General features: G+C 40.7%; 1 protein-coding gene across 1 annotated transcript; it reads right to left on the reverse strand.

Moving 5' to 3' along the window:
* Positions 1–310: 310 nt before the first annotated feature.
* Positions 311–17,021, reverse strand: LOC311054265 (uncharacterized protein; the record flags this gene model as incomplete). The annotated part of the gene is made up of 18 exons (XM_084070141.1): positions 311–3,102; positions 4,033–4,215; positions 4,729–4,805; positions 7,725–7,791; positions 8,101–8,200; positions 8,373–8,474; positions 9,310–9,380; positions 9,945–10,024; positions 10,665–10,737; positions 11,518–11,632; positions 11,796–11,879; positions 13,507–13,577; positions 14,577–14,653; positions 14,820–14,889; positions 16,149–16,263; positions 16,397–16,480; positions 16,759–16,872; positions 17,017–17,021. 18 exons carry the CDS (start codon positions 17,019–17,021, stop codon positions 1,771–1,773), a joined length of 2,820 nt encoding a protein of 939 aa, XP_083926267.1. The 3' UTR covers positions 311–1,770.
* Between the last annotated feature and the right edge of the window lie 8,866 nt (positions 17,022–25,887).

The raw sequence follows: 25,887 nt of genomic DNA on the forward strand, positions 1-25,887 counted from the left end.
TGTCTTTGTTTGGTAACCTCATCCTCAGGCAGAGGAAAACTCAATCATGCTTTCACTCATTTCATTAAAGCACTCGATCAAATTGTTCAGCTCAGATTGTACTTCATTGACATTTTCAATACGGTTCATAAGCACTTTTTCCATACATTCGTGACGTCTGACATCATGTGTGATTCCCTTTTACCACACGAGTCAGAAGTGCAGTGTAACTTCAAAAGACACGCATTAGCACTGTTGACAGTCAACAGGATTCAGTGCAATGATACGTTTTTGTTAAGATCAATAATAAAAAACTGTTACGGCAGTGGCAATGCAGCAGTCGTGTCACTAATAAAAGTCCAACAGTGACTAATCTCTCAAGAACAGATTCAGAGCTACGCTTGAAAGCTTCAAAAGTGAAAAACGCTGGGGACGCTGTTTTTCTTTTTTATTTGACGATGGGTTCCCAGATTGAGCAGTGACAAACGAATATAACGAATATAAACAACTCCAAGTTGTGCCGTTTTCCTATACAGCTTTACAGTCAGTGTGCGTTACATACCAACCTCCTTTGATGTGTCTTTGTTGCAATGTACAGCGATCTCCTTTGATGCATGTCCAATCCCAGTTAATTCAATTGGAATCCACTGTGATCAAATCCTTCCAGCATCCAACAAAATCCAATCCAATGAACACTCCAATGTGTCCCATCATGTCCATATACAGTTCCTTCCTTGCTTGAGTATTTTGCCCACAATCCAAAGTTCAGCAGGACTAGGTTTTTAGTTTTGTAGTGGCATTTCGTGGGTTTGACTCAAACCCTCCGAACAAGTCAATAAACCCACTGGTGCACCATAAGGCTTGTCTTCAACACAGGCAAAAGAACACATTGTCCACAACAACTTGGATATTCGTTTGCATGTTTACTGATCCCAAATAACATGCATATACAAACAGCTTCTTCTCAGTACACCAAAAGTGGTAACCAGTCAGGTGACTGTTAGTGAGCAACATGGGCACTCTCACCCTTCCTGTTCACCGTCTACACCTCTGACTTCCGTTACAAACCCTCCAAAAGTTCTCTGATGACACAGTTGTCGTCAGCTGCATCACAGGCGACAACACAAGGAGCATGACAACGTGGTGAGGGACGTTTTGAGGTGGAGAGAGGTGAACTGCTTTGTACCACAACCCCACAACATTGTCATCACATGATCCAGACATTATGTCATTAGTGTAGCAGCTACAGCACAATGGCGTGGCCATGAGTGAGTCAGTAAGGGTGCACGCACACACACACACAAGCACACACACACAGAGGGTGGCAGAGTGGGCGTCTATGAATTGGAAGGTCCCTGGTTGATCCTTGGTTCCTCCAGGCTTTGTCCCTGAGAAAGACACTTCACCCATCTTTAGATGAGATCGGTAAAATGAGAGTTCCAAAGAATAAAAATCATAAACCTAATTAATTGTAAGTAGAGCCTGCTTGATTTCATCAAAGCCAACACGAAAAATAAATATTCCTCACTTCATGTTCTGAAGTTAAAACATTTTTAAAAGGCATAAAAATCGCGTTTAGTCCCAGAAACAGCCATGAAGTGTCCTTGAGCAAGGTATTGCACCTGGCATTGCTCCTTCACTTTGAAGTTGCGCTGGATGTCTGTGTAAATAAAAATGATAACAGTTATATATATTGATCCAACTTCAACGTGTCCAACTTATTTTCATCTTCAGAAAAAGTAGAAGCAGGACTTTTCCTAAAGACTGCTGTTCAAGTTCATGAGTACCGTATTACATCAACTTGAGCTGATGCGAGAGGCATGGGTCGATATCCCAGAGAATCGATATCATGCTTGAACATGCATCAGGCCCTTTTTTCCTCACTGTATCGATGACATAACGTGCCTTGTCACCTCTGTTGTTGTAGACGCCAGCCATCTCCAGCTCAGCATCGGTTAACACCTTCTTCTCTAAAAGTTTATCCAAGAATACTTTGAGACTGGCAGATGAAATGCTGTCGATGAAGCTGCTCCGCACAGACAACAGTTTTTCTTCCGCTTCAAGACTCGGTGTGCACTGAACTTGGTGTCGCTGTCCTGGAAGGTTTACACAGCTTTCCCATGGACAGGTTTTACCTGTCCAATTATCTTCTAGAAGACGCAGCTTTACATACCCCAACCTTCTATTGAAAGTCACTTGAAATGTTGTGATGCAATTAGCATAGGATGATCCAACTTCAAATGTGGCTGTATTTGGTTCAATTGTGATGAAATCATGTTGAGGGGAAGTGGAGAGGGTAAATTCTTTGTTTGGGGTTAGTTTACAGGGAGGCTTTTCAATGTAGGTCTCTTTTGCATTCCTCTTCTTCCTTTTGTTAATCACGTCATCCAGCACAACGTTCTCAGGCAGCAGCAGTACATTCAGGGTTGATCTGGGATCATCATCATCAATCGGTGGTGTATAAAAGAGTGACACCATAGCATTGATAGGCCTTGATGGGAACAACGCACTGATGAGACCAATTGGAGAAAATCCAGTTACATTTATGATAACATGAGTTTCTGTGATCTCACAGGGGTCGATAAGCTCAACACTCCCATCATCCATCACATGGAGAACAGACAAGGATGTGCCTCCACCCAAGGAGAGGATCTCACAATGTGGAAAGTGTAACTGACGCATAGTCGCCTGCGGGCATTTGATGTCAAACAGTGGTCCTGCAGGCCACTTGACCAGCTGGGCTAGAAGCCTTGAATTCCAAGGAACTGTCCTGTAAGACACCTCTCCCTTTGCCTCCATCTTAAACATCAGGCCGGTCACGCTGCATTGGAACAGTCCTGCTTGGGTGCAGTGGATCCAGTAGCTTTCATTGCTTTCTGCAACAATGGCAGGTGTAATCTTTTGTTTTTTGTCCAGTACAACATCATCATTTAAGCTGTGGGACCGCGTTGCTCTGAGACTTGTCTTGTTCTCTGTACATGGAATTTGGCTCAGTGAGGGTAAGCTGTGAGAACGAGGCATTGAACTTGGATCTTCATCTTGGAGCTCCAATGAGGGATGTGGAGAGGACAGTGACTCTGTATCAGGATGGTCCTCCATCTCACCATGCAACTGAATAGTTCCCTAAAAATAAAGAACAGAGAGATGGACACACAGAGACGGACAGGGTGAAAAACATTGTCTCGGTCATGCCTTCGGCCTGGCGGAGACAATGATCAAGTTATGTACATTACAATACATGGACTTTTGGCAGTACAAACACAGCTATCATTCCTATGGCCATCTTGCTGATATTTTAATACGTAGAATTATGTTAAATGGGGCTTGCAAAAAAGGCATGTTCTTTTTTTTTTTTTTGATCAGCCAATCATTTTCTACCACCCTTTTCTCCCCTATTTAGTCGTTTTGCCAATTAATTCCCCCCCACACACATTTCTGTGTTGTCACTGCTGTTGTTATTGTATCCTACTGACTCTGAATCCTACACTCCCTGCTGACAGGTGCCGCCCTAGCCTGTAGGAATACATGCAATGACCAATATCACCCTCCTCGCCCAGCCTTCCCTTCCCCGAAAACGAGACAATTGTGTTTGCATAGACGCCCGACAAAGCCGTCTGCACCACGGTGGATTTGTACCCATAACCTCTGTGGTGGTGGGCAGGGACTTACACTGTGCCACCCGAGCGCCAAAAAAAGAAAAGAAAAGACAAGACATGTTTTGAATATTAATTAACATATGTACTCAAGTAAAGTCAGTTACTGTTCTGATTATCATCTACAGTATGTATCAGGAGGTAGAGGTGATAAACATGCCAAATGAGCTCACACAGGTAGCGACACCCCATGGAGCTCTGTTGTCATTACGTAGTTTGTCGATGGGTAAAAAACACTGAAAAATTTATGCTGTAGCAGCTTTTCTGACATTTTGCATTTTCTTCAAAACACACTTTTTGCGACAATTTTCATCTTCCATTCCAATTGGCTATGACTGACTTCCAAAGTTTGCGGGCCCTTTAGCCAAAAACACTGAAACACACCGAAACACTATCTCACCTCTGGTTTCTCCTCCATCTTCACATCAGGTTGACTCTTGACCATCTTGTTCTCTTCCTCTGCTCCCCCCTCCTCATCCTCAACTTCCTCCTTCTTCACCTCCATCTTCACCTCCCCCTGGGACATTGAGGAGCTTCCTGCCTGGGCGAGCTGAGAGCTGAGGTCTGTACTGCTGACTGAAGGCTACAAATAGAAACATACCAGCACTTAGGATTATTGACAGGATTCATTGTTGCAGCAATAGCCCGCTTGTTCTGCCAAACTGAACAGCACAACTCAAAGAATGGGTTTTTATTTATGACTGAAACAAATTCCTATTAATACTCAGTAGTTAGAATGAACAATGCAAAAGTGAGAAAACGTAAAAACGTATACTGCATTAAAAATTTGTGGTTAAACATTCGATGCATTTCAAAATGCTTTTGCTGTAGTTTACGTAGAAAGCTAGAATGACCAGTACATATAAATGTTTCATCCTATGTGCTATGTAACAGGTATTACGTACGACGGGTGGGTGACTGGTGCCCCAGTCTACTGTACTATTTTACGTAGTACAACAAAACTAACACTAACACAAACTAAACTAAACCTTTTAACTAAAGGTTAAAAAAGAAAAACACACTTTAAAAACTAGGTGGGGGGAGGGGTAAAGTAATGTTTTCTGAAAAAAATTAACAAAAGTGCAAAAGCTATAACCTTGGTGCCAAGAGGAAGGGGCGGCATTGAACTCGGACCCAAGAACATCATCCCCATCTCACTTCTCAGATTCATCTCTGCAGAAGAACAAGAAACAAAAATTCATTCATGCTCCATTCCACTCACTGTAAACTAGGGATGTCACAGTGCAGTTTTATGGTAAGTGAACGGTATACTGTTTTATGCTATACAGTGGTATCAAACAGCCACTATATTGATACCGTGGGATTTCAGAGCCCACATCATTTTTCTTATTTTAATATGCACATATATGCGCATACGCACAGCCATGTCATGTCGTAACAAAATAAAACATTATCTGACTAAATCACCCCCCCCATGCCGTTCGGTCCAGCAGTGCCAGAGATGCTGTTAAAACAACATACAGTACTAACTGACAGACAGACGGACAAAAATATAATCTATGACCTTCTACCGATCTTGTAGAGGTGAAAAAGAGGGAAACAAGTAACCTCAGTAAACAAAGTATATTGGGTTTAAGTGGTACCTCTAAGAGTTACCGGAGCTAGCCGACTCCACAGCCTGGTGGGCAGGCTGCCAGTTGACTTTACGGTATACCAACACCCCTGTCTGACACCAGATGTTGTTGTTGTTGATGAGGACAGTAGAGAAGTGACCATTTTGGAAGTGGCATGTACATTTGACCACAGTCTGGAAGAGGCATTCCTTACCAAGGTGCTTATGTACCAACGTCTTAAAGGGATATTTCACTTTCAAAACAATTTTGGGTCAGTATTTGTCTACTCAGGCTTTTGTTATTGTATTTATTTATTTATTTTTTCCAAGAAAAATATTAAAAACTAGAAAAAGTGCTCATCGGAGCCAGGTCAGGTAGAATCGGACTCCTGGTGGCGCTATAACAGGCCCAGAAATTTGGGGCAGAGGTTCGGAATTGGCATCCAGGGAGTGTGTGCAGGGGCGTGCACAGACATTTAGAGGGGCAGGTGCTCAAGTGAAAAAAAAGGGCACCTTCTGTGGCGCCCACAACACGCGCCCGCGAAGCGCGCGGGCGCAAAATTTTTCGGGTCTAATTTGGGTCTAACTCGGTCTAATTCCGGTCTAATTCGGGTCTAACTCGGTCTAATTCGGGTCTAATTCGGGTCTAATTCGGTTCTGTTTGACCAATATAAATCAACATTTTTTTGAGCCATTTTTACTTTACTTGAGTATTTCCCATTTTCAATACACTTACTTCTACTGTCTCCACTACATCTCAGATGCAAATATTCTACTTTTACTCCACTACAATTATTTGAAAACTTTACTTTGTAGATTTAGTAGATTATTATTACAAAACATACATTTCATCACTTCAGCCCTATACATTTCAGCCATTTGAAAATAGCAGATCTGCAAGCTCATAATGACGCATTGGGAGCTTGTAGATCTGCTATTTTCAAAAGATTTTTATACATTTCAAAACTTGTGAAATGGGATATTCTGCATAATGAGCACTTTTTTTTTTTACTTAAGTTACTTAACTTTGGTACTTTAAGTACATTTTGATACCAATACTTTTGTAGTTTTACTCAAGTAAATTCTTTTTTGAGTATTTCTACATTGCAGTATTGATACTTTTACTTTTACTAGAAATGTTGTGAGTACTTTTTCCACCACTGGAAAACGCTAATTAAGGCACAGCTGCGCTGAATGAGACTTTCTGCACAACGAGACTAAATGGATGCAAGAAATTGAAGAAAAGAAGAGTGAAGTTATAGTTTGGCATCTGATTTTAGGGGATTAAACAATACACTCGTTGTATTTGTTACCTGGTGGCTGTCAATCAGTGCAAAAACTGAATGAAAGAGAGAAGTGAAAGAAAACCCGCGCAGGGGACGAACACTGTGTTGCTTGGCTTCACTCTGCCTGAGTGAGTGGCTGCCTGCTCTGCTCTGCACTGCGCTGCGCGTTCACGTTGAGAGCAGGGAAGGGAGGGGCTGCAGGGCACGTACGAGAGTGCCGCGGGGCACGTGTGGGGATGTTTTTGACGACATTTATAACGCGCATTTGGGGCATATTAGAAGCTTTTAATCCAGAATTGATCGACGTTACCATGGGCCACATACTGTACACTGTTAAAAAAAAAAAAAAACACTTTAAAAACGAACTTTCAAAAGGGCACATTGCTGTCCAGAGGGCAAACGGCAGGTGCTCTAGCACCACCTAGTGTCTATGTGTGCACGTCCCTGAGTGTGTGTGCAAAGTTCCGCTGCGATCAGGCCAACCGTGCCGGAGATTAGCTGTTCAGACAGAAGGACGGACGGACAGGGTGCAAAACATACTCTCTCACCATGCCTTCGGCCTGGCGGCGACAATAAATGAAAAAAGTTATTGAAAAAACACGGCCTCCTCACATATTAGAAGGGAAATATCAGTCACCAGAACCAAGGACGGGTGTTTCCGATGAATCTAACATGGTTAAAATGGAGTTTGAAGTTACAAAGGGTTTGTATAGGAAGAGGGCGTGTCTGATAAAATGAATATCAAATATCTAAATACTGAATCAAGCAACTTAAAAACTGAAGTAGACAATAAAATGACCCACATCTTTTTTAAAGAAAAATGTCCCTTTAAGGATGCTATTATACAGCTTGGTTACAAATGTAAACTGCTTGTGTTCATATTTGGAAGCCTTGGCAATGTCCATAAATCAGTGAGAGGCCTGCAAATTGCAGGAATGCCCAAGCCGAGAGCTAAGGCATTGTCAAAATTCTGTTCAGTGTCTGTGATAATTGGCAGTCGCCACATATGGAGGAGACGATGCTCCCTGTATCCGTGATCTGTATCCTGAAACACTTGTTGTTGAGTTTTACCAAGTTTGTGCATCTACTATAGAATTTCTTGTTAAATGTGAACGCAAATAAAGATGTTAAATGTGTGTGTGTGTGTGTGTGTGTGTGTGTGTGTGTGTGTGTGTGTGTGTGTGTGTGTGTGTGTGTGTGTGTGTGTGTGTGTGTTTGTTACTAGAAACGTACTCCTACACAACCACAACTTCTTCTCCAGCATACAGATGTTATCTGTCAGCAGGTCGTGGTATTCATCCTGTCGGTCACATAGCAAATGAGAATGAGAGAATCAATAATCACAATCAGTTTCATTTGTTACATCACATCTTACAGGTGTAAAGCAGTGGGTGAAATTATCTTTTTTTTTTGTGCAAGCTCCATCGTTTTGTGGTATTCTGTGAGACTGTTCTAAAATGTTTTTCAAAATAGTAAAAACAAATGGTAAGGTGGCGAACTAGATAGGGCCCTGTGTATTTGATAGAAACCCTTTCCAGGGATTACAATACTTTGTCCAAGTCCCTTATTGAACAGCCACAACATCAGGGAGAGAATATTAGGTTCTTACCTCGCTGTTAGCAGACTCATATATGTCCCTCTCTATGTTCCAGACGCGAGTCCGCAGATCCCACGCAGCTGGGGGCGAGTGCTTGTAGAGGTACTTTATGCTACTCACCCAATACATAGAGAAAGAAAGAGAGAGACAAAGTCGGACACAAGATTCAACTCTGCCAATGATGTCTCATCATTCAATAAGTGATACTTTTCAGCTGGTCTGTGGTCAAGAAGATGGTGAGCACACATTGCATTGGTTGTGGTTTCTGTGTGGTGAACACTCACAACCAGATGACATTGCAGTCACGGCACTCTTGTGTGATGTCTTCATGCCAAGGCTGCCTCCGGTTTGCTGCAGAGGGAGGGGTGTCTGTGAGGGAGCGCAAGCTGAGAGAAAGAGAATGATAGAAAAGACAAAGAAACAGAAAGAGGAGGGAGAAACAGCGAGGTATAGATATTATATTATACGATGATATTCCATGACATGTCTGTAACTGTACAGGTGGATGACCTACCAGTTTGTTTGTGTGCTAGCTCTTTGTAACGCTGACTGACGACTAATTACTCAGAGAATACTCAATAGCGAAGCAATAAGCACAGACAAATGCATCAATCGATGATCTATCACTGTTCAAATAAACCTACCATTAAAATTATACACCATTAATTTCTTTGTCAGTGAGTAAACTTACAAAATCTGCAAGGGATAAAATCATTATTTCCTTCAATGTAAGTAACAAAGTAATGATTTTTGTGTACCACGTTACACCTCTAGTATGAACATGTATTTTTTTCTATGTATGTATTTCACCTCAAAAGTAGACCAATCACAGCTCATACTCATACTGTACATACATACATTCACACCAGGCATCTCAGAACTGTATGTATTACATACAGTTCTGAGAAGCCTAGTCAAGTGAAACTCAGCGTGAATTGGATGGTAGTTGATGATCTGACATCCTATATCAAAATTGCCTAGAAGGCGGGCGGATGGTGGAGGTCACAAACATAACATGCAGACTTAGTCTAATCTGTACCAAACTTGGCACAAACATTGTTCAGGGGTCTGCCATGACAATAGTCACACCAGGGGCCATGTCAGGGGCCCCCGGGGGCTGCCATTAGTACCTGATCCACCTCACCTGGTCCAACTGGACTTGCTTGCTAATGCCCCCCCATGAATGTGTAGTGTGTATATTGTATAGAAGGATTCACATACTTTTTCTCTAAAGGTCCAGCTTCATTACTGAAGTCGGGAGGTCTTCTTGCAGATGAGGACGCTTGGTGACCCTAGTGAAAATATGTACAACATTTTGATGGACAGGAAGAAAACTATTTATTGGGATTTAACAATCGTTGTGGGTCTGAGACAGATTATTGATCCATAGATGTTTGAATGACCTTAGCAGATTTAGCAAGAGTAGAGGGATTGTGCGTGCAGAGAAGAGAGAGAACTAACGCAACAGAACACCATGTCATAAACCCCATGTCATATGACAGGGAGGCTACAATGACCAAAAAGTGACCAGATAACTAACTTCTCTCGATCACCTGAAAGGTGCATAAGCTACTACTGGACAGGTGCTTTGCACTTTGTTTTGGGATGTTCAGCCATGAAAATGAAATGCATTCCATCCCATGTTGATGTTAGCTAATGATGACAGTATCCCCTGACATCAGTGCTTTGGACGTACTGTTACAGGAGAACGATATCAAATAATCCCCATTATGCAAGTTTACAGACAGTAAAATACTATATACATTGTGGTTTAATAATGAATAAATACAGTATGTTAAAAAAGCAAAACTAAACAAAACAAAAACGAATCAAAAAATGATATATGATATAATAACCTGTGCATCAGGAGGAAGGTGACATTTCAATCTCTCCACGCACTCCATGTACCATGTCACCAGCTGAATAAACGAAACATCTAGAGAGGAACAACAAACAAACATTCATTCATTCATTATGCGAGTATAGAAAACATGGGGTCTGCTCCGTTGTTTTATGACTTTACTTAAGTATTACTGAAATAAAGCCTCAAGCTCAACGCTGCCCTGTTCGCTGCTCTAAGCATGCTCTGCTGTAGCGTTCTGAGAACCTGTGTAAGATGTCTCCAAGTGGCCTCATGGTTGGACAAACTCCTGACTCTTACAGTACAGTAAGAAAGGAAAACCGGTGCGCTTCCTCTGGATGCCTTCTTAGTTTAGGCAGTGGGTGCTCAGCTATGTCTATAACTCAAAAGAAAACCACCTCAGTGGAAAAAGCGGCACTCCAAAATAAAGATTGCAAGACAGTGGCTCAGATGTGGTTTCTCATTTTATTGAGAGATGTGCCTTCCTCAGAGCAGATTAGATTTAATCTAATTTGTCTCACTTGATCCTACTGGACCCCTCAGTGCTATTGAGCTCTCACAACCTCATTGCCCCCGTTAGCAGCAGTCCAACTCCCACCAATTGGTGACTCCCACCAGAGATGACACCTTACCGTACACCTACAAGTAGACCTTGTTTGCATGCATGCGTTTGTGCGTGCGTGTTTTTTAGTCAGTGGCTAGCCTAGAACCTTACCAAACTGACAGTCCAACACCTTTATCTTCAGCTTTGTCAACATGCTCTCATCCAGCATGTTGCCGTATTCCTCCTGGAGGTCAAACAGAGACCTTGCATTAAGCTGGGCATACACTGCACAATTTTAGAAATGTATTGTTGTTAACTACTACTCAGACTGTAAGTATGTAAATCGTTCGCAATGTAAAGCGAAAGGTCACAATTTATGTGCTGTCCGATTATCAGGCCTGACTTGAGTGCTCACACTGTACGCCCCTGTCAGTCACTGCTGTTCTTGACTGATGACAATTGTCAAAAAAGATGAATTTGAAAGCTCTGAGGCAGGAGCTTTCCAGTGAAATCCATCCAGTTATTCTGTGAGGGCATACACTGTGTCAACTAGTACATGAATCACACCAAAATATTTGTCATGATTGAAATATGTTAGGATATTAATTTCACCGTTCCTGCTGCAGTGCTCAATATGCCTAACCCTGGAGACATGTCCATATGCAGCTTCTTTGCTAAATGAAAATTGCGTATAAGCACAAATAGGCCTTAATACAGTAGAGCTAGATCTGCAAATGTCGAGATATCTGAATGGCTGGGGTGACTGATTATGATTATGACTGATATGATATTGTTTTTAATTCCTCTGTTTTCAATGCTTATAATTGTTAGCTGTTAAACCTGCAACTACCGGTACCTATTATTATGTTAGGGATATGTAGGGTCATATTATATGTATATGATTCTATGATATATGAGACTCACATATTGGGCCAGAATCTGACCAATGTTCGCACAGTGCAAGCCCAGCTTTAGTCATTAGAACATGTAAATAAATGTCATGGAGATAATACTGGGTTCTTACCCAGCTGTCAGCTGACTCATATACGTCCCTCTCTATGTTCTTAGCACGAGTCTCCTGTTCCATCTCGCTCCAGTCGTACCCATTTAACTCAGAGCTCTTGTAGACGTGAAATGTGCTGTTCATCCAGCACACAGAGAATGAAAATGACAAAGTCAGACATAAAATTCAATCATGCCTCATCATTCTATAAGGGATAATTGTTCAGCTGGTCTGGGGTCAAGAAGAAGGTGAGCACACATTGCATAATACTATCTTGTTTCTGTGTGGTGAACACTCACAGCTTTTTGACAACTTTGTCACAGAGGTCCTGGGGGAAAAGTTCATGCCAAGACTTCTTCCTGTCTGCTGCAGAGGAATCCCAGCTGAGAGAACGAGAATGATAGAAAAGACAAAGAGACATAAAATTGTTTCTTCAGCAACAACAACCATGCAGCGATGGGGAAGAAAGGGAACTTGGAAAGTCACTTCATGACAAACAACAAATCATTTGACTTCTCCAGCTGAAATGTCAGCCATATATCTAGTTGTGCACCGTACATGAAGCTGGATCATACGGAGCCCTGGAGTGGCCATTGACAAAACAAAACAAAAAACTTTGTGCGCACGTTCACGTTTTACTACATCTTTTGCACAATTTACTAGTATAAAAAGCACAATGTAGTTTCTTTTTTTTTCTGTCAATGGCCACTCCAGGGCTCTGTACTAGGGCTCTGTAGGATCAAGCGCTGTCTGCAATATTTAACTATGTATTTGTCTCATCAGCAAAAAGCTGTGCAATGATGGCAAAGCAGACAAACCACAAATCATGTGACAACATTTTTAGAGCCAAAAAGTGAACAAAAAAAGAAACAAGGAACTAAAATTTTGACCATGTATTTCAGTTTCAACATGAAACTTGATCACATGCTTTAGGGCCATGTCTGAGAAGCGGATGTTTCTAGGTTTGATTCCCGGCCCTAGCAATGTGTCGATGTGTCTCTGAGCAAGACACTTAACCCCTGAGTCCTTTTAGGAACATTAGCATTATATGCAGGTGTACAGTATATTATTTTTCATTAAAAATCAAATAAATAATCGGTATGGATCTGATGAAAAAATATTTCTGATTATTTCTGCCGATATGATGACACAATAATAATATGCTAATGCTTGTTCAATGGCTTGGTAACATTTGCAGACTCTGTAGTCCCTCTCACCAGTAGGTGGCAGTGTATTCACTTTGCTATGTAAACAGGAAGAAGGTGTATGGTAGTATTCAACTGGCCACAATTGTAAAATGACTTGAGGTCGGGGGGCCACAAGACTGACAACAACAATGAAAAAAATCTATGTTGTTCAGGAAGTTTATAAGCTGACAAGGATCCGCCGGTCGTGGGATTTTCATGTCAAAACAACATCTTTTCACAGAATAACAATGTTTGGCAGTACAACTATGAATCAATATTTTTGTATCAATCAAACATCACATAGTTTGATGACTGAGACAATTATGTACTACTGTATGCATGACAACTTGCACCACAGATCTACAGTAGTAGATTGGAAATAAATGTTTCCTACCAACCGGACCATAATTTATCCGATAAATTGTTACATTGTTGTGAAACTGTAGCAATTCCACAACAGCAATGCAATTGTAAAACTGCAGAGAGAGAGAATGAGTCACAGGCTCTGTGATATATCTGTCTAGACGTCCGTCCGTCCGTCGGTCCGTCCGTCCGTCCGTCCGTCCGTGTGAACTTTTTTTGTTTATTTAATTAAATAAATAAATGTCACTGACAGTCTACAGCTCATTTGACCAGATGGAAATCTGGTCAAATGAGCTGTAGACTGTCACCACGCTAGATGTCATGTTAACAAGTGTGTACAGTGCAGCTTCACCACTGAAACACCATACTGTGATTTGTGTTCCTTTGTTCACAAACTGCATTCATTTATATCGATAGCTAAAGAAGATTTAATGTGTATATTGTATAAGGATTCACATACTTTTTCTCTGAAAGTCCAGGTTCATTACTGAAGTCAGGAGGTCTTCTTACAGATGAGGACGCTTGGTGACGCTAGTGAAAATATGTAAAAATGATTGATGGACAGGAAGAAAACAATTTATTGGAATTTAAAAGAGGAGTTCACCCAAAAAATGACTTATTTTCTATCAATTGCCCACCCCATGAAGTCTTGAATCCATGGATTCCTTTTTGTTTTTGTCGCATTTCTAAGCTAATAATTTGATTCCCGTCTCCTACCGGCTAATGTATCCGGTAGGAGACACAAAGTAGATTATTTGTGTCTCCTACTGGAAATACACACGGTCATCAAATTATTGTCTTAGGAATGCCACAAAAACAAAAATAAATCCATGAAATCAAGGCTTCATGGGGTGTGTAATTGATAGAAAATAAGTCATTTTTTGGGGGAACTCCTCCTTTAACAAATTGCCATGGGTCTGAGACAGAATTTTGATCCATAGATGTTTGAATGACCTTAGTAGATATAGCAAGAGTAGAGGATCCATCTAGAAGTTACCTCCTAAAGTTAACTGATGTTTTTAAAAAACTGTGACAAAAACTAAAGATTTTGCCCCCCCCCCCCGTTTTGGTTTTCAAACTGTATATATGATGTTTTGCAGTGTATATTTGTCTGTCATTAATGTTTTGATGAATTGAGTACAAAGGACCCCAATGGAAACAAGCCATAGACTTTCTTGGGTTTAAAATCCTCTTAGCTGACCTTGTATTGAACTGTACTATCCTGTGCTTTTTTTTTGCCAACTGCTAATAAAGTATTCAATGAATCAATCAGTATGCTAAACCAGGGCCTCTGACATAAGTGCTTTGTACCTACTGTTTATGAATGGCTCAGACCATGCCATGCATACATATGATTATGTCAGTTTCAGGACAACAATATCAAATAATCCCCATTATGCAAGATTTAATACGGTAAAATGTTATATACATTGTGGTTTAATAATGAATAAATACAGTATGTTTTAAAAACCCTAACCCCAACCCTGAAAACAAAATAAAACAAATACAAAATATATAATCTCTAATAACCTGTGCACCAGGAGGAAGGTGAGGAATCCATCTCTCCATGTACTCCGTCACCTCCTGACTATACGTATACAGAATGTCTGCAGAAGAACAACAAACAAACACTCAGATTTGGCGTAGAGGGAAAATCAGAGGATGTTCAGACCACAGGGGGACCCAGGTCAATGAGTTTTTAAATTGTTAAATGTGTGTGTGTGCGTGCGTGCATGCATGCATGTGTTTGTTAGTTAGAGGCTGGAACCTTACCAAACGGACAGCTAATCTCTAGCTGCTGCTCTATCACAAGGAACGCATTCAGCATGTTGCCGTATTCCTCCTGGAGGTCACACAGCAACAGAGAAGATGAGAGTCAAGCAAGAGAAAGATGTTAAGAGACCATTCATTAAGCTAGACATACACTCAATACACACTTTCTCAGTTTAAAGCCAAAGGTACAATTTATTTGCTCTCACATCAAGCCTGACTTGAGTGCTCACACTATACGCCCCTGTCAGTCCCTGCTGTTAGATAAAGACTAATTTGAAAGCTCTGAGGCAGGAGCTTTCAAATTAAATCAACACAAAAATAATTATGTTCTGCCAAATGTTTCTCTCTTTCTTATTTTATTTTGAAAGACAATCATCTCTGTACTGGCTCGGGCCTTTTTGCATATTAGCGCACAGACACACATAACTGACGCAGACACATCAAATAAGAAAATATAACACCAATATAACAAACTATGAACACAACGTCATAACAGAGCGAGTCCAATCGAACAAACTATAGTGTCTAAGAATGTGGTCTGGGAAAAAAAAAGCACTGACGTGGTCAACAGCGGCAGACACACAGTATAAATCAATCTGCTTGTCTCCTGTAGGTTACTGAATAACCTAGCCTACTTGTAACCTAACCTACTTAATTGTCTCCTGTAGGTTACTTAATAACCTAGCCTACTTAATTGTCTCCTGTAGGTTACTTAATAACCTAGCCTACTTGTAACCTAACCTACTTGTCTCCTGTAGGTTACTGAATAACCTAGCCTATACATTAACCTAGCCTACTTGTCTCCTATATGTTACTGAATAGCCTAGCCTACTTGTCTCCTGTAGGTTACTGAATAGGGCATAGCAGTGGCGGACATTTTCTGGTTCCAACGATTCAGACCATTCCAAAAATATTTATATCAATTATTTTAAGCCTAGAATCAAGCCATGCAGACTCCCGGTGAATCGTAACCATGATCGTGCACGCGCGCACGCACGCACGCACACACACACACACACACAAATTTGCTACTTTTCACAGGCGCAGTTAGAAAAAAGGATGATATCGGAGAATCAAGTCTTAGTAATGCTTCAACTATGTGAGAGCATGACTACAACCAACAACATTTTCATAATTCTTCAGATCGCCCGGCCAACCCCCTGTACACTGAACGACAAACTATGCCCAATGGTATTCAAATTTGGCACGACAAAGATCGTGAGGCTCACAAATTAGGCCAGAATCATGCCAAATTTCGCACAGTGTAAGCCCAGCTTTAGTCATTAGAACATGTACATAAATGTCATGGAGATAATACTGGGTTCTTACCCAGCTGTCAGCTGACTCATATATGTCCCTCTCTAGGTTCTGAGCACAAGTCTCCAGTTCCTCCTTGCTCAATTGGTACCTATGTAACCTTGTGGTCTTGTAGACGTGAAATGTGCTGCTCATCCAGAACACAGAGAGAAAAAAAAGAAAAATAAATCAGAGTTATAATTGTTCAGCTGGTCTGGGGTCAAGAAGAAGGTGAGCACACATTGCATATAGTCTCTTGTTTCTGTGTGGTGAACACTCACAGCCTTTTGACAACTTTGTCACGGAGGTCCTGGGGGAAATGTTCATGCCAAGACTTCCTTCTGTCTGCTGCAGAGGAGTCCCACCTGAGACAAAGAGAATGATAGAAAAGACAAAGAGACAGAAAGTGGAAGGAGAAACAATGAGGAACAGATGTTATTATGATATTATGCCATAATATACTATGACATACAGTATCTGTAACTGTACAGGTGGAAAGATGACCTAACAGCTAGTTTGTTTGTGTGTTAGCTCTTTGTATTGTAGACTAGACCTCTAAACATTACCAAAAATAAGGTAAAGACCGGTAAAAAACAAACAAACAAATGAACAAAAAAACAAAAACACAGAGAGCCAACATTACCTGGATGCGCCCTGTATCAAATTACACATGCTGCATCCGGAATCCACATTAGTGTTCCTGAAGGTACCGTCCCACCAGCTGTCACCAGCGGTCGGTTTTGCTTGTTGTTTTGGCCTGGCAAAAATACACGAACGCAAGAGTCAGCTGTGTATAAGTTACATTATTTCATATTTAACAATTGTCAAATCCTCTGTTTCATCTGCTTCTGTTTTTTGCGTCTTCCTCAGTCACTCCTGCCACCTTCATGTCCTCTCTCACCGCATCCTTAAACCTCCTCTTTGGCCTTCCTCTTCTCCTCTTACCTGGCAGCTCCATCTTCAGCATCCTTCTCCCAATGTACCCCTCATTACTCCATATGTCCAAACCATCTGAACCTGCCTCTCTCGCTTTTATCCCAAAAACTTCTAAGTAAAGATGTGCAATATTATCGTTCACATCGGTATCGGACGATTTTACCCCCAAATTTAGAAAAAACATGGGAAAGTTCTCATTCTACTACTCTGCCACCACAATGTGGAATGCCCTGACACCATCCATTAAAGGATGTGAATCACTGGCCTGAAAAAACACCTATACGAAGACTACAAGGGGAGGTAGATTTTAATTCCCAGGTGTCATTCATTGCTCCCGTTTTTTCTCCTTTGTACTTATAGTTATTTGTATTTGTTGATGACATGTACTGTATGTGTTCATATGCTATGTTGATACATTGAATACATAGGACCACAATGGATTTTTACAAATAATTGCACATGTAACACGAGATCCCATGTTGTGTCCTATAGTGTGTGTATATTAGTGTATTACAGGAGGATTCACATACTTTGTGTGTGAAGGTCCAGGTTGATCAGTGAATTCAGGAGGTCTGTCAGGTCCCTGCCCCCCTCTCTCCCCAGACTCCTCCTCCTCTCTCACCCCAGACTCCTCCTCCTCTCTCTCCCCAGACTCACTCATCTTTTGTTCTTTATTAAACCTGTCAACGTTACAGTCAATACAATACAACAGAAAACAGTTACTGCTGAATGCATTGCACAACGCATGCACGCATGTGCACTGCTACACACACGCTGTGTGTGTAACACACACACACACACACACACACACACACACACACACACACACACACACACACACACACACACACACACACACACACACACACACACACACACACACACACACACACACACACAGGTCATGCACACACATTCATGTACTTAGGACACACAAACACCAAAACATGGATGGGTAAAAATGAACAAACACATCTTTATGAACAACTCTCCCATTTGTCCACTCAACTCTGACCACACCCACTCACTGTTATCATAGGGTAGTACTGTTAAGGCTGCTAACGTTTGTTACTGCCTTGCAGTCTACAGTATATTGCAAAAAGTTTCACTTTTTAGTTACTATTATTAAAATCCACTGTTAATTTCATCAAATACAACAGTTGTAGGCTACTTTACTTTTATTGGCCTTAATCACTGTTAAGTCTCAAAGCTTCACAGCCCCACATCTTCAGGTCCAGTTTACTGTCTTATAATCAGCTTTCATGAATAATTATTCACTACCATAAATGAAATGTGTTTACCATTTAAAAAAATAAAAGTGTAAAATTATGTGAACATAAACCATTGTACCTTGAAATGTATGTTTTTGGAAACCAGGTCCAAGGCTCAGAACAAGAGGCTGCACGGTGGTGCGTGCCTGCCTGCCTGCCTGCCTGCCTGCCTGCCTTTATGAACAACTCTCCCAATTGTCCACTCAACTCTGACCATTTGATATAATATGGTTCTACTTGGTCTGTGTCTCAGAGGAGGGCTGTGGACAGTTCAGAAACCCGCCTACCAGTGACATCATCGATGGGGAATCCAAGCTAATAGAAACAACAGGCTTTCTCTTTTTTTTTTATCCCGCGATTTTGTAACCCTTTTTTTCACCCGGTGCCAATTTTCGAAGTGATCCCGGGCGCTACACTCCCCTCACCAGCCTAGGGAAGCCAGGGCCGAGCTCATGCCTCCTACAGCAGACTTTCTATTTTTTTTTTAAATGATCAAACCTGCCTACGATGATTTCATTGGTTTTGAGCTGTCCACAGCCCTCCTCTGAGACATAGAATAGACAGAAATTGTACCATATTATAATGAAGTGACCTCTCATATCAATAGCTAAAGAATGAGTTTTTTTTTAAATAAATTACACATGTAACTTATGAGATCACATGTTGTGTCCTAGTGTAGTGTATATTGTATAGGAGGATTCACATACTTTGTATCTGGAGGTCCAGGTTCATCACTGCTGGCTTTTGGAGACTCTTGTCTGTCAGCTCCCTCCTCCTCTTTCTCCCCAGACTGCTCCTCCTCTCTCTCCCCAGACTCACTCATCTTTTGTTTCTTCTCCTAACCTGTCCACGTTACAGTCAACATAGAACAGAAAACAGTTGAATGGTAGAAATGTACAAACAAATCTTTATGAACAACTCTTTTTAGTGTCAGCCTGTTGAATGTACTGAGTGCTGCTCTCCCATTTGTCCACTAAACACTGACCACACCCACTCGCTGTTATCATAGGGTACTGTTGATTGATTGATTGAATACTTTTTTGCAAACGGTTTACAAAAAAAGCACAGAAAAGTTCTATACAAAAAGATGCTAAAAGGATTAAACCCAAAGCACTAGTTGGCTTGTTTCCATTGGGGTCCTGTGTATTCAATTGTAACTGCATGGTCCTTGTAAAAAAAAAGTCTAAGCCTATCACCAGAAATGCCCTCCCCACCCCCCAACTGTTTACTGTACATATTTCTCTTTTTGATTACTACTCGTTTGTATGATGTTTTCATATTATTGTATATTATTGTTTGTTTGTCTTTAAGTGTTTCCTACCTTAATGGAAACCAGCCGTAAGGCTTTCTATGGGTTTATCCTTTAACATCCATTTGTATGAAACTGTACCTAAGCCCCTTCATCTTTGTATTCCTTTTTTCCTTTTTATTTTTAAACCATCCATTCTGTCATAAAGTTGACTGTCATGTTGTGGCCTTGCAAAGAAGCCAGACCGCACCAATGCAACTAGTCGCATCTCCTTGCAACAAAACAGTTTTAAGGCCAGTCCACACCAATGCAACTCCTTGCAACTGCCATTGGGGATAATGGTTGCAAGGAGTTGCATTGGTGTGGATGGCCTTTAAGTCTGTTCAGCTCACAACCCAGACATCATGGGTGAAAATGTGCAGCCAGCTCTGTGCCGTTTTGGAGAAGTAAAAACTCCTGACTAGACATGTTGAACTTCCACATGCGTGACAACACTGCTGTGTGTGAAGCCATGGAACCACAGAATGGTGAAGTAGAACAGGGCGTTCTTCACAGCTTCTTCACAGCTTTCATGACAGAGTCCAAAACATCTGACAAGTCTTTGGCAAAGAGTGACTCCCTGTGTAGCATGCTACAGTGGGTTCTTTTGACAGGCTTTTACCGGGTTAAACTGGCTCATCTATTAATCATTAATCATTATCGTACATATTTTTTATTATTATAGAATATGTGCACTTTTGCTTAAGGGTCTCTATTGTTTTCTGAATGTGCTTTGCTAATACATATGTTACATTCATTATCATGCGTATTCCCAGAAAAAGAAAAAAAAGGAAACATAAAAAATAATTTAGTGCCCCCCCTGCAGGGACTCTGAGGACCCCTTGGGGTTGCAGACCCTTGTTGAATACCCATGCTCTAAAGAATAAGCTTAAATCCATGACTGATCCCTGCATGTGGTTTATCTCAAATAATTTTCCAATCTACAAGAAATTCTGTAAATAGCACTTTAACCTCATAATGCATTGCTAATTTTTACACTAATATTCCGGAAATGTCTCTCTGTACCAGTTGGTGTCAGTGACCATAACTACTAGAAAAAGTGCTCCTCGGAGCACAGGTCTCTGTGGTCTCTGTTTTGCCAAAATTGGCCTCCTGGTGGCGCTATAACAGGAGGACACATTCTAAAAAATAATAATATGCAGTACAGTCCCTCTTCCATGGCCCGAAAAACGTTGAAGACCCCTGATCTACGTAAAAGCAGAAATACGTCATCCAGGCGCGCAAACCTATCCATATATCCACCACTTTTTTGAGTTCTTATTTCAACTCAAAACAAAACACGGTAATGGCGGCAGCAGGAGAAGAACAAGCTGAGTCTGATAACGGTCAGCCTGACAAACCTCCAAGAACACCCCATGGCCTTATAAGTCCATGTTATGAAAAACGCACACACAGACATAAAAAACATACATTTTCAATTTCAAATGCTTACTGTGCTTACCGAAGACAAACATCGCTTACAAGGTTCTATAAATTCATTGTGAAAACATTACAGCAATGCATTGATATATATATATATATATATATATATATATATATATATATACATACACACTTTTACTTGTACTTGCACTTAAGTATTCTTAAAAGCATGTACTTGTGTACTTTTTTTTTCAAGTAACATTTTGACCTCTAAAAATAGACTAAGAAGTCATTCATATGATACTGATTTGACTTTTACTGTGGAGTGAGTTTGACCATTAGTATCTGTACTTCTACTCAAGTACTGGGGTTGAGTACTGCTTTTAAGTAATGAGGTGAGGCAGTTCATTGACTATCAAACAGTGGTGGACAGTATCGGAGTAAATGTACTTGAGTACTGTACTTAAGTACATATTCTGAGTATCTGTACTTTACTTGAGTATTAGATTTTTTTGATACTTATTACTCTTACTTGAGTACATTTCCACGACAAATATTTTACTTATACTCGAGTACATTTCTATGAAGGCTGTAAAGTACTGAGTACTTTTAGGTTGGCTGTTTCTTTTTTCTCCAAGCCGTGTTTCTGGCTTCCCCCTCCGCTCGCCTCTTTATTACATCTTATAGTATAGGAGTAAAAGTATTTAGTTCTGGTTTCTCAGTCATTTCTATTTTCGTTTGTATAAGTGTTTCTGCAGGCTTTCTGAATGAATAAAATGTAATTTTGTCCAATCTGTATGGTATGTTAATACAACTTAACTTATACATTTGGGGCCGTTATATGTTGTCTCCCTGCTCTTCTATCGAGACATTTAGACTGTGTCAAAGGTCATGTCTCACTTAGCCACAGGATCTGACATGAATTTTGACCAAAATGTGTTAGTATGGGAAATCAGAGGTTGTTTGTGTGGAGACCAAGCAAGTGGACTTGTCTCTGTGCCATCTTGTTTTGACAGGGTGAAGTCCGCCGCTGTGCATGTCAGCGTCATCTTGTTTTGACAAGGTGAAGTTAGGGGTTGTGCGTGTGAGTAGATAATGAAACATCCTCTGCTCCTGCTCTCATGAGAGTAGAGGATGTGGTCACAAAGAAGGCTGTATGTCTAGCACATGTCTAGCGCTGAGAAATTACCTAACCACATGCCTTGCAAACAACACCTTCCTCTCTGCAACCACCATCTCTGCAGGCATGGATGCCGATTTATGTTTTGTGGGTAGGGTATTCAACAACAAGTCAGGCACACATCAACCAAGTTTTAACCCCTTAATCAGAAATACCTGATGAATGTCAGTTGGCAATAAAATACTTTGTTGCTGTAAGTGAAGACAGTGTGCATGATCACCATTCTTTCCTGTCTCATGCACTGGCTGCCTGCTCCTACGCACCTGTCCCAGTGTGCAAAAGGACCTTTAGTTTTTTTTACTACATTTCAAGTCATACAATTTGATTATTGACTGACGATGAAACCATAACTGGCATAAGGACTTTGCAGATTACAGGGAGAGAGTTTGAATGACAGAAATCTGTTCACAATAACACACAGTATCAGAGCGGTATACATCACGCATCCTGTGCACGTTACAAAGCATCACAAAATAGTCATCCGACCGACACTTCCTGTGGGTGCTCGTATCGGTATTTAACACAGAGGAAATCATTGCCACTGCCGACGGGACAGTGCTTGAGGTACAGTAGTCAAGGACTTCAAAGGACTTTTACTTTTAGTTGTACTTTAAGTATTTTTAAAAGCATGTACTTTTGAATACTTAAGTATATTTAAAAGCAATTACTTTTGTACTCTTACTTGAGTAACATTTTGACTGAGCTACTTTTACTTGTAGTGGAGTAAATTTGACCAGTCGTTTCTGTACTCTTACTAAAGTACTGGGGTTGAGTCCTTTGTCCACCTCTGATCAAATGATGGTAACATTTTACCTCTAACTTAGAGAAACTCTAGGGGGTTTGACCCCCCCCCCCCCCCCCCCCCCTCCCAAAAGAAAAAAAAAACTCCTGGATTCTGACAGTCCAATGTTGGCAGCCCTGTACAGTAGGCCTAACAGACCAGTTCCTTCTGTAGGCAACTTTAGCCAGCATTTAGTGGTGGAAAAATTACTCTCATTTTTTACTTAAGTAAAAGTATCAATACCACAATGTAGAAATACTCTGTTACAAGTAAAAGTCCGTAATTCAAAACAGTACAAAAAAGTATCAAAAGCAAAAGTACTCATTATGCAAAATGTCCCGTCATATGTATAAAATCAAATGTATTAAACTATTTTGAAAATAGCAGATCTACAAGCTCACAACGCATCACATCGCTTGTGAGCTTATAGATTGGTTATTTTCAAATAGCCAAGGTTTAGATAGGGCTGGTTAAGACTTTGATAGGGGCCATTTTCGAATTGCAGCCTCCTGAAGGTGTTTCTTTAGGAAGTTTTGAAAGTGAGTAGGGTTTTACACTCCTTTACTCCTGGTAGGGCATTCCACATTTTTGTTGAATAGCGAGAACGAGTTTATTCCCTTTGTTGAGACAATCTGGGTTGAACATGATCCGTGGAGCTGCCTCTGGTGTTGTGATTGTGGACTTCATTTATGTTTTGGAAGTATTTTGACAAATACAGGGGGATCCCAATGTTGTGGCGTATCTTGTAGACCAGGCCCATTGTAAGTTGCTATACTCTGTCCTCAACCCTAAGCCATCCAATCCTAGCAAAGTGAGCAGGGGTTAGATGCGTTCGGTGTTTAAGGCCAAGAAGTAGCCTTACTAATTTGTATATACACTATTTTGCCTCTGAGATGTATTGGAGTAGAAGTAAAAGTATTGCAAATTGGAAATTCTCCAGTAAAGTAAAAAAAAATACCTTCAAATTATACTCAACTACAGTACATGTACTTAGTTACTTACTCACCTTCTGCAAAGATGACGAAAGAGAACACACTTTTGTTCCATAGGCCCACATTGTCTTGGTTTCAGAGAGCATGGTGGTAAATATGAACTTTTGCCCCAAAGTCTTTATATTCCATATAACGTCCCACGTCCATGTTGTTTACTTTTTACTGATGGGACACAACCAAGGGGCCAGCCTGACATATTTACAATGAGGCCGATACGGAAGAGAGACAGTTCATATAAATGGCCTGTATGGCGCTGTTTTACCCCTGCAGGTGTCAGAAGGAATATTCTCTCATTGTAAGCGGATGGGTTTTTGACGAACTTTAGACTAGATTTTCTTACCTTGATAAAAATGGTCATAAATACTATATGCTTCCATTCACTAGTTTAAAGTCTCCTTTCAATCATCATGATATGTGTTTTGCTAAATTATGGTCCCATTTATATTAAAATTGACGATAAAGAAGTAGGCTATGCTCCAGGAGGGGCGGGATGATTTGATTGACAACCTACACAACCAATAGCATTCATTCCCCGCCCCGCACTTGATTGACAACCAATAGCATATTTTGGGGATTGTTTTCCGGTTCCCTGGTCACATGTCTGGTCTCAAGCAATAGCGTTTGAGTTCCGCCGTGCCCAATGGTATATATTAAAGATGGCGGATTGCACGTTCCTAAACAATCGGCTTCATTTACGGTCTGTAGAAACCAATGGGTGACGTCACCGTTCCCTTCGTCCATATTTTTTACGGTCTATGGACACAACGTACACACGTCGTCAAGGGGCCTTCATGGAAATCTGTTTCCTTTCAAAACGATGCACATTTCAAAATGAGTTTTTTTTAATGTATACCTGTAATGTTATAATTCAACACACCTTTTATTTTGAAATCGTACACCTGGAAATGGAAGTAGCCAAGGTAGCCTAGTTGAAACTACAGCTGCTTATGTTATGGAACGGGGGAAAAAAAGAAAACAGTCAGACAAAAAGTGGGGGGTATGAAATCACGGATCTGTGAGTGTGGGTGTCCCGTTGTACTCACAATGAATGGGCGTTCCGGTGCCGCACTGTTGCCTTCGGTCTGGCGGAGACAATTAAAGAACTTCTTGTCTCAAAGGGATGGCCAAAAAGGCTGCTGTTCTTTTTGGTTCTACTGGAGACAGAAAGTAAATAAGAAAACATATCAAAACATAATCTCTGACAGTGGGACTGATAGTAAAAGAAAATATATATAAATATATAATAGTAAAGAACTTAATGAATTCATGGGTAAAAAGTCAACCTTTACTTCCTTTGTAGAATCGAATGGGGTATTTGACTAAGCCAACAGATTTCTAATTATTTTAATGATTATGCTATCAATAAGGTTTCCAAACTCAGAGAGATGGATAGTACTGTTGATTCCAAATCTGAAGTACTAATACATTTTTAAAAATACATTATGGAAGAATTAGAATTTTGTCAAGTTGATGTTGTGCAGGTGGAATTGTTGCCGAGTGCTTTGACTGTTGATGGGACAACCTGGATAGTAATATGTAGAATATCTGCTGTACATATTTCCAAACCTCTTTGTCACATTTCCAATAGATGTCTGATTAGTGGTGTGTGTCCAAAGCTTTGGAAGGAAGGAAAGGTCACTCCATTACCTAAAGACAAAAACTAATCTACTTTCTGTGGTCTGAACAACAGGCCTATCAGCATATTGCTAGTCCTGAGTAAATTATTGGAAAAGATTGTGTATGAACAACTTGTTCCAACTTGCTCACAGGTCTGGCCATTCCACCTGCACTGCATTGACACAGATGTCAGACAGCTGGTTAACTATAACATTGTTGAGGTGCTGACCATGGTGCAGAATACTTTGAAGAAAGGAAGAGGCCACACTGCTTGTCGCCACAATGCAAATATACTTTAATAGAACCAATGTTTCGACTTAGGTA

This window comes from Gymnoscopelus microlampas (assembly GCF_963454915.1).
Source record: "Gymnoscopelus microlampas genome assembly, chromosome: 10".
Lineage (NCBI taxonomy): Eukaryota > Metazoa > Chordata > Actinopteri > Myctophiformes > Myctophidae > Gymnoscopelus > Gymnoscopelus microlampas.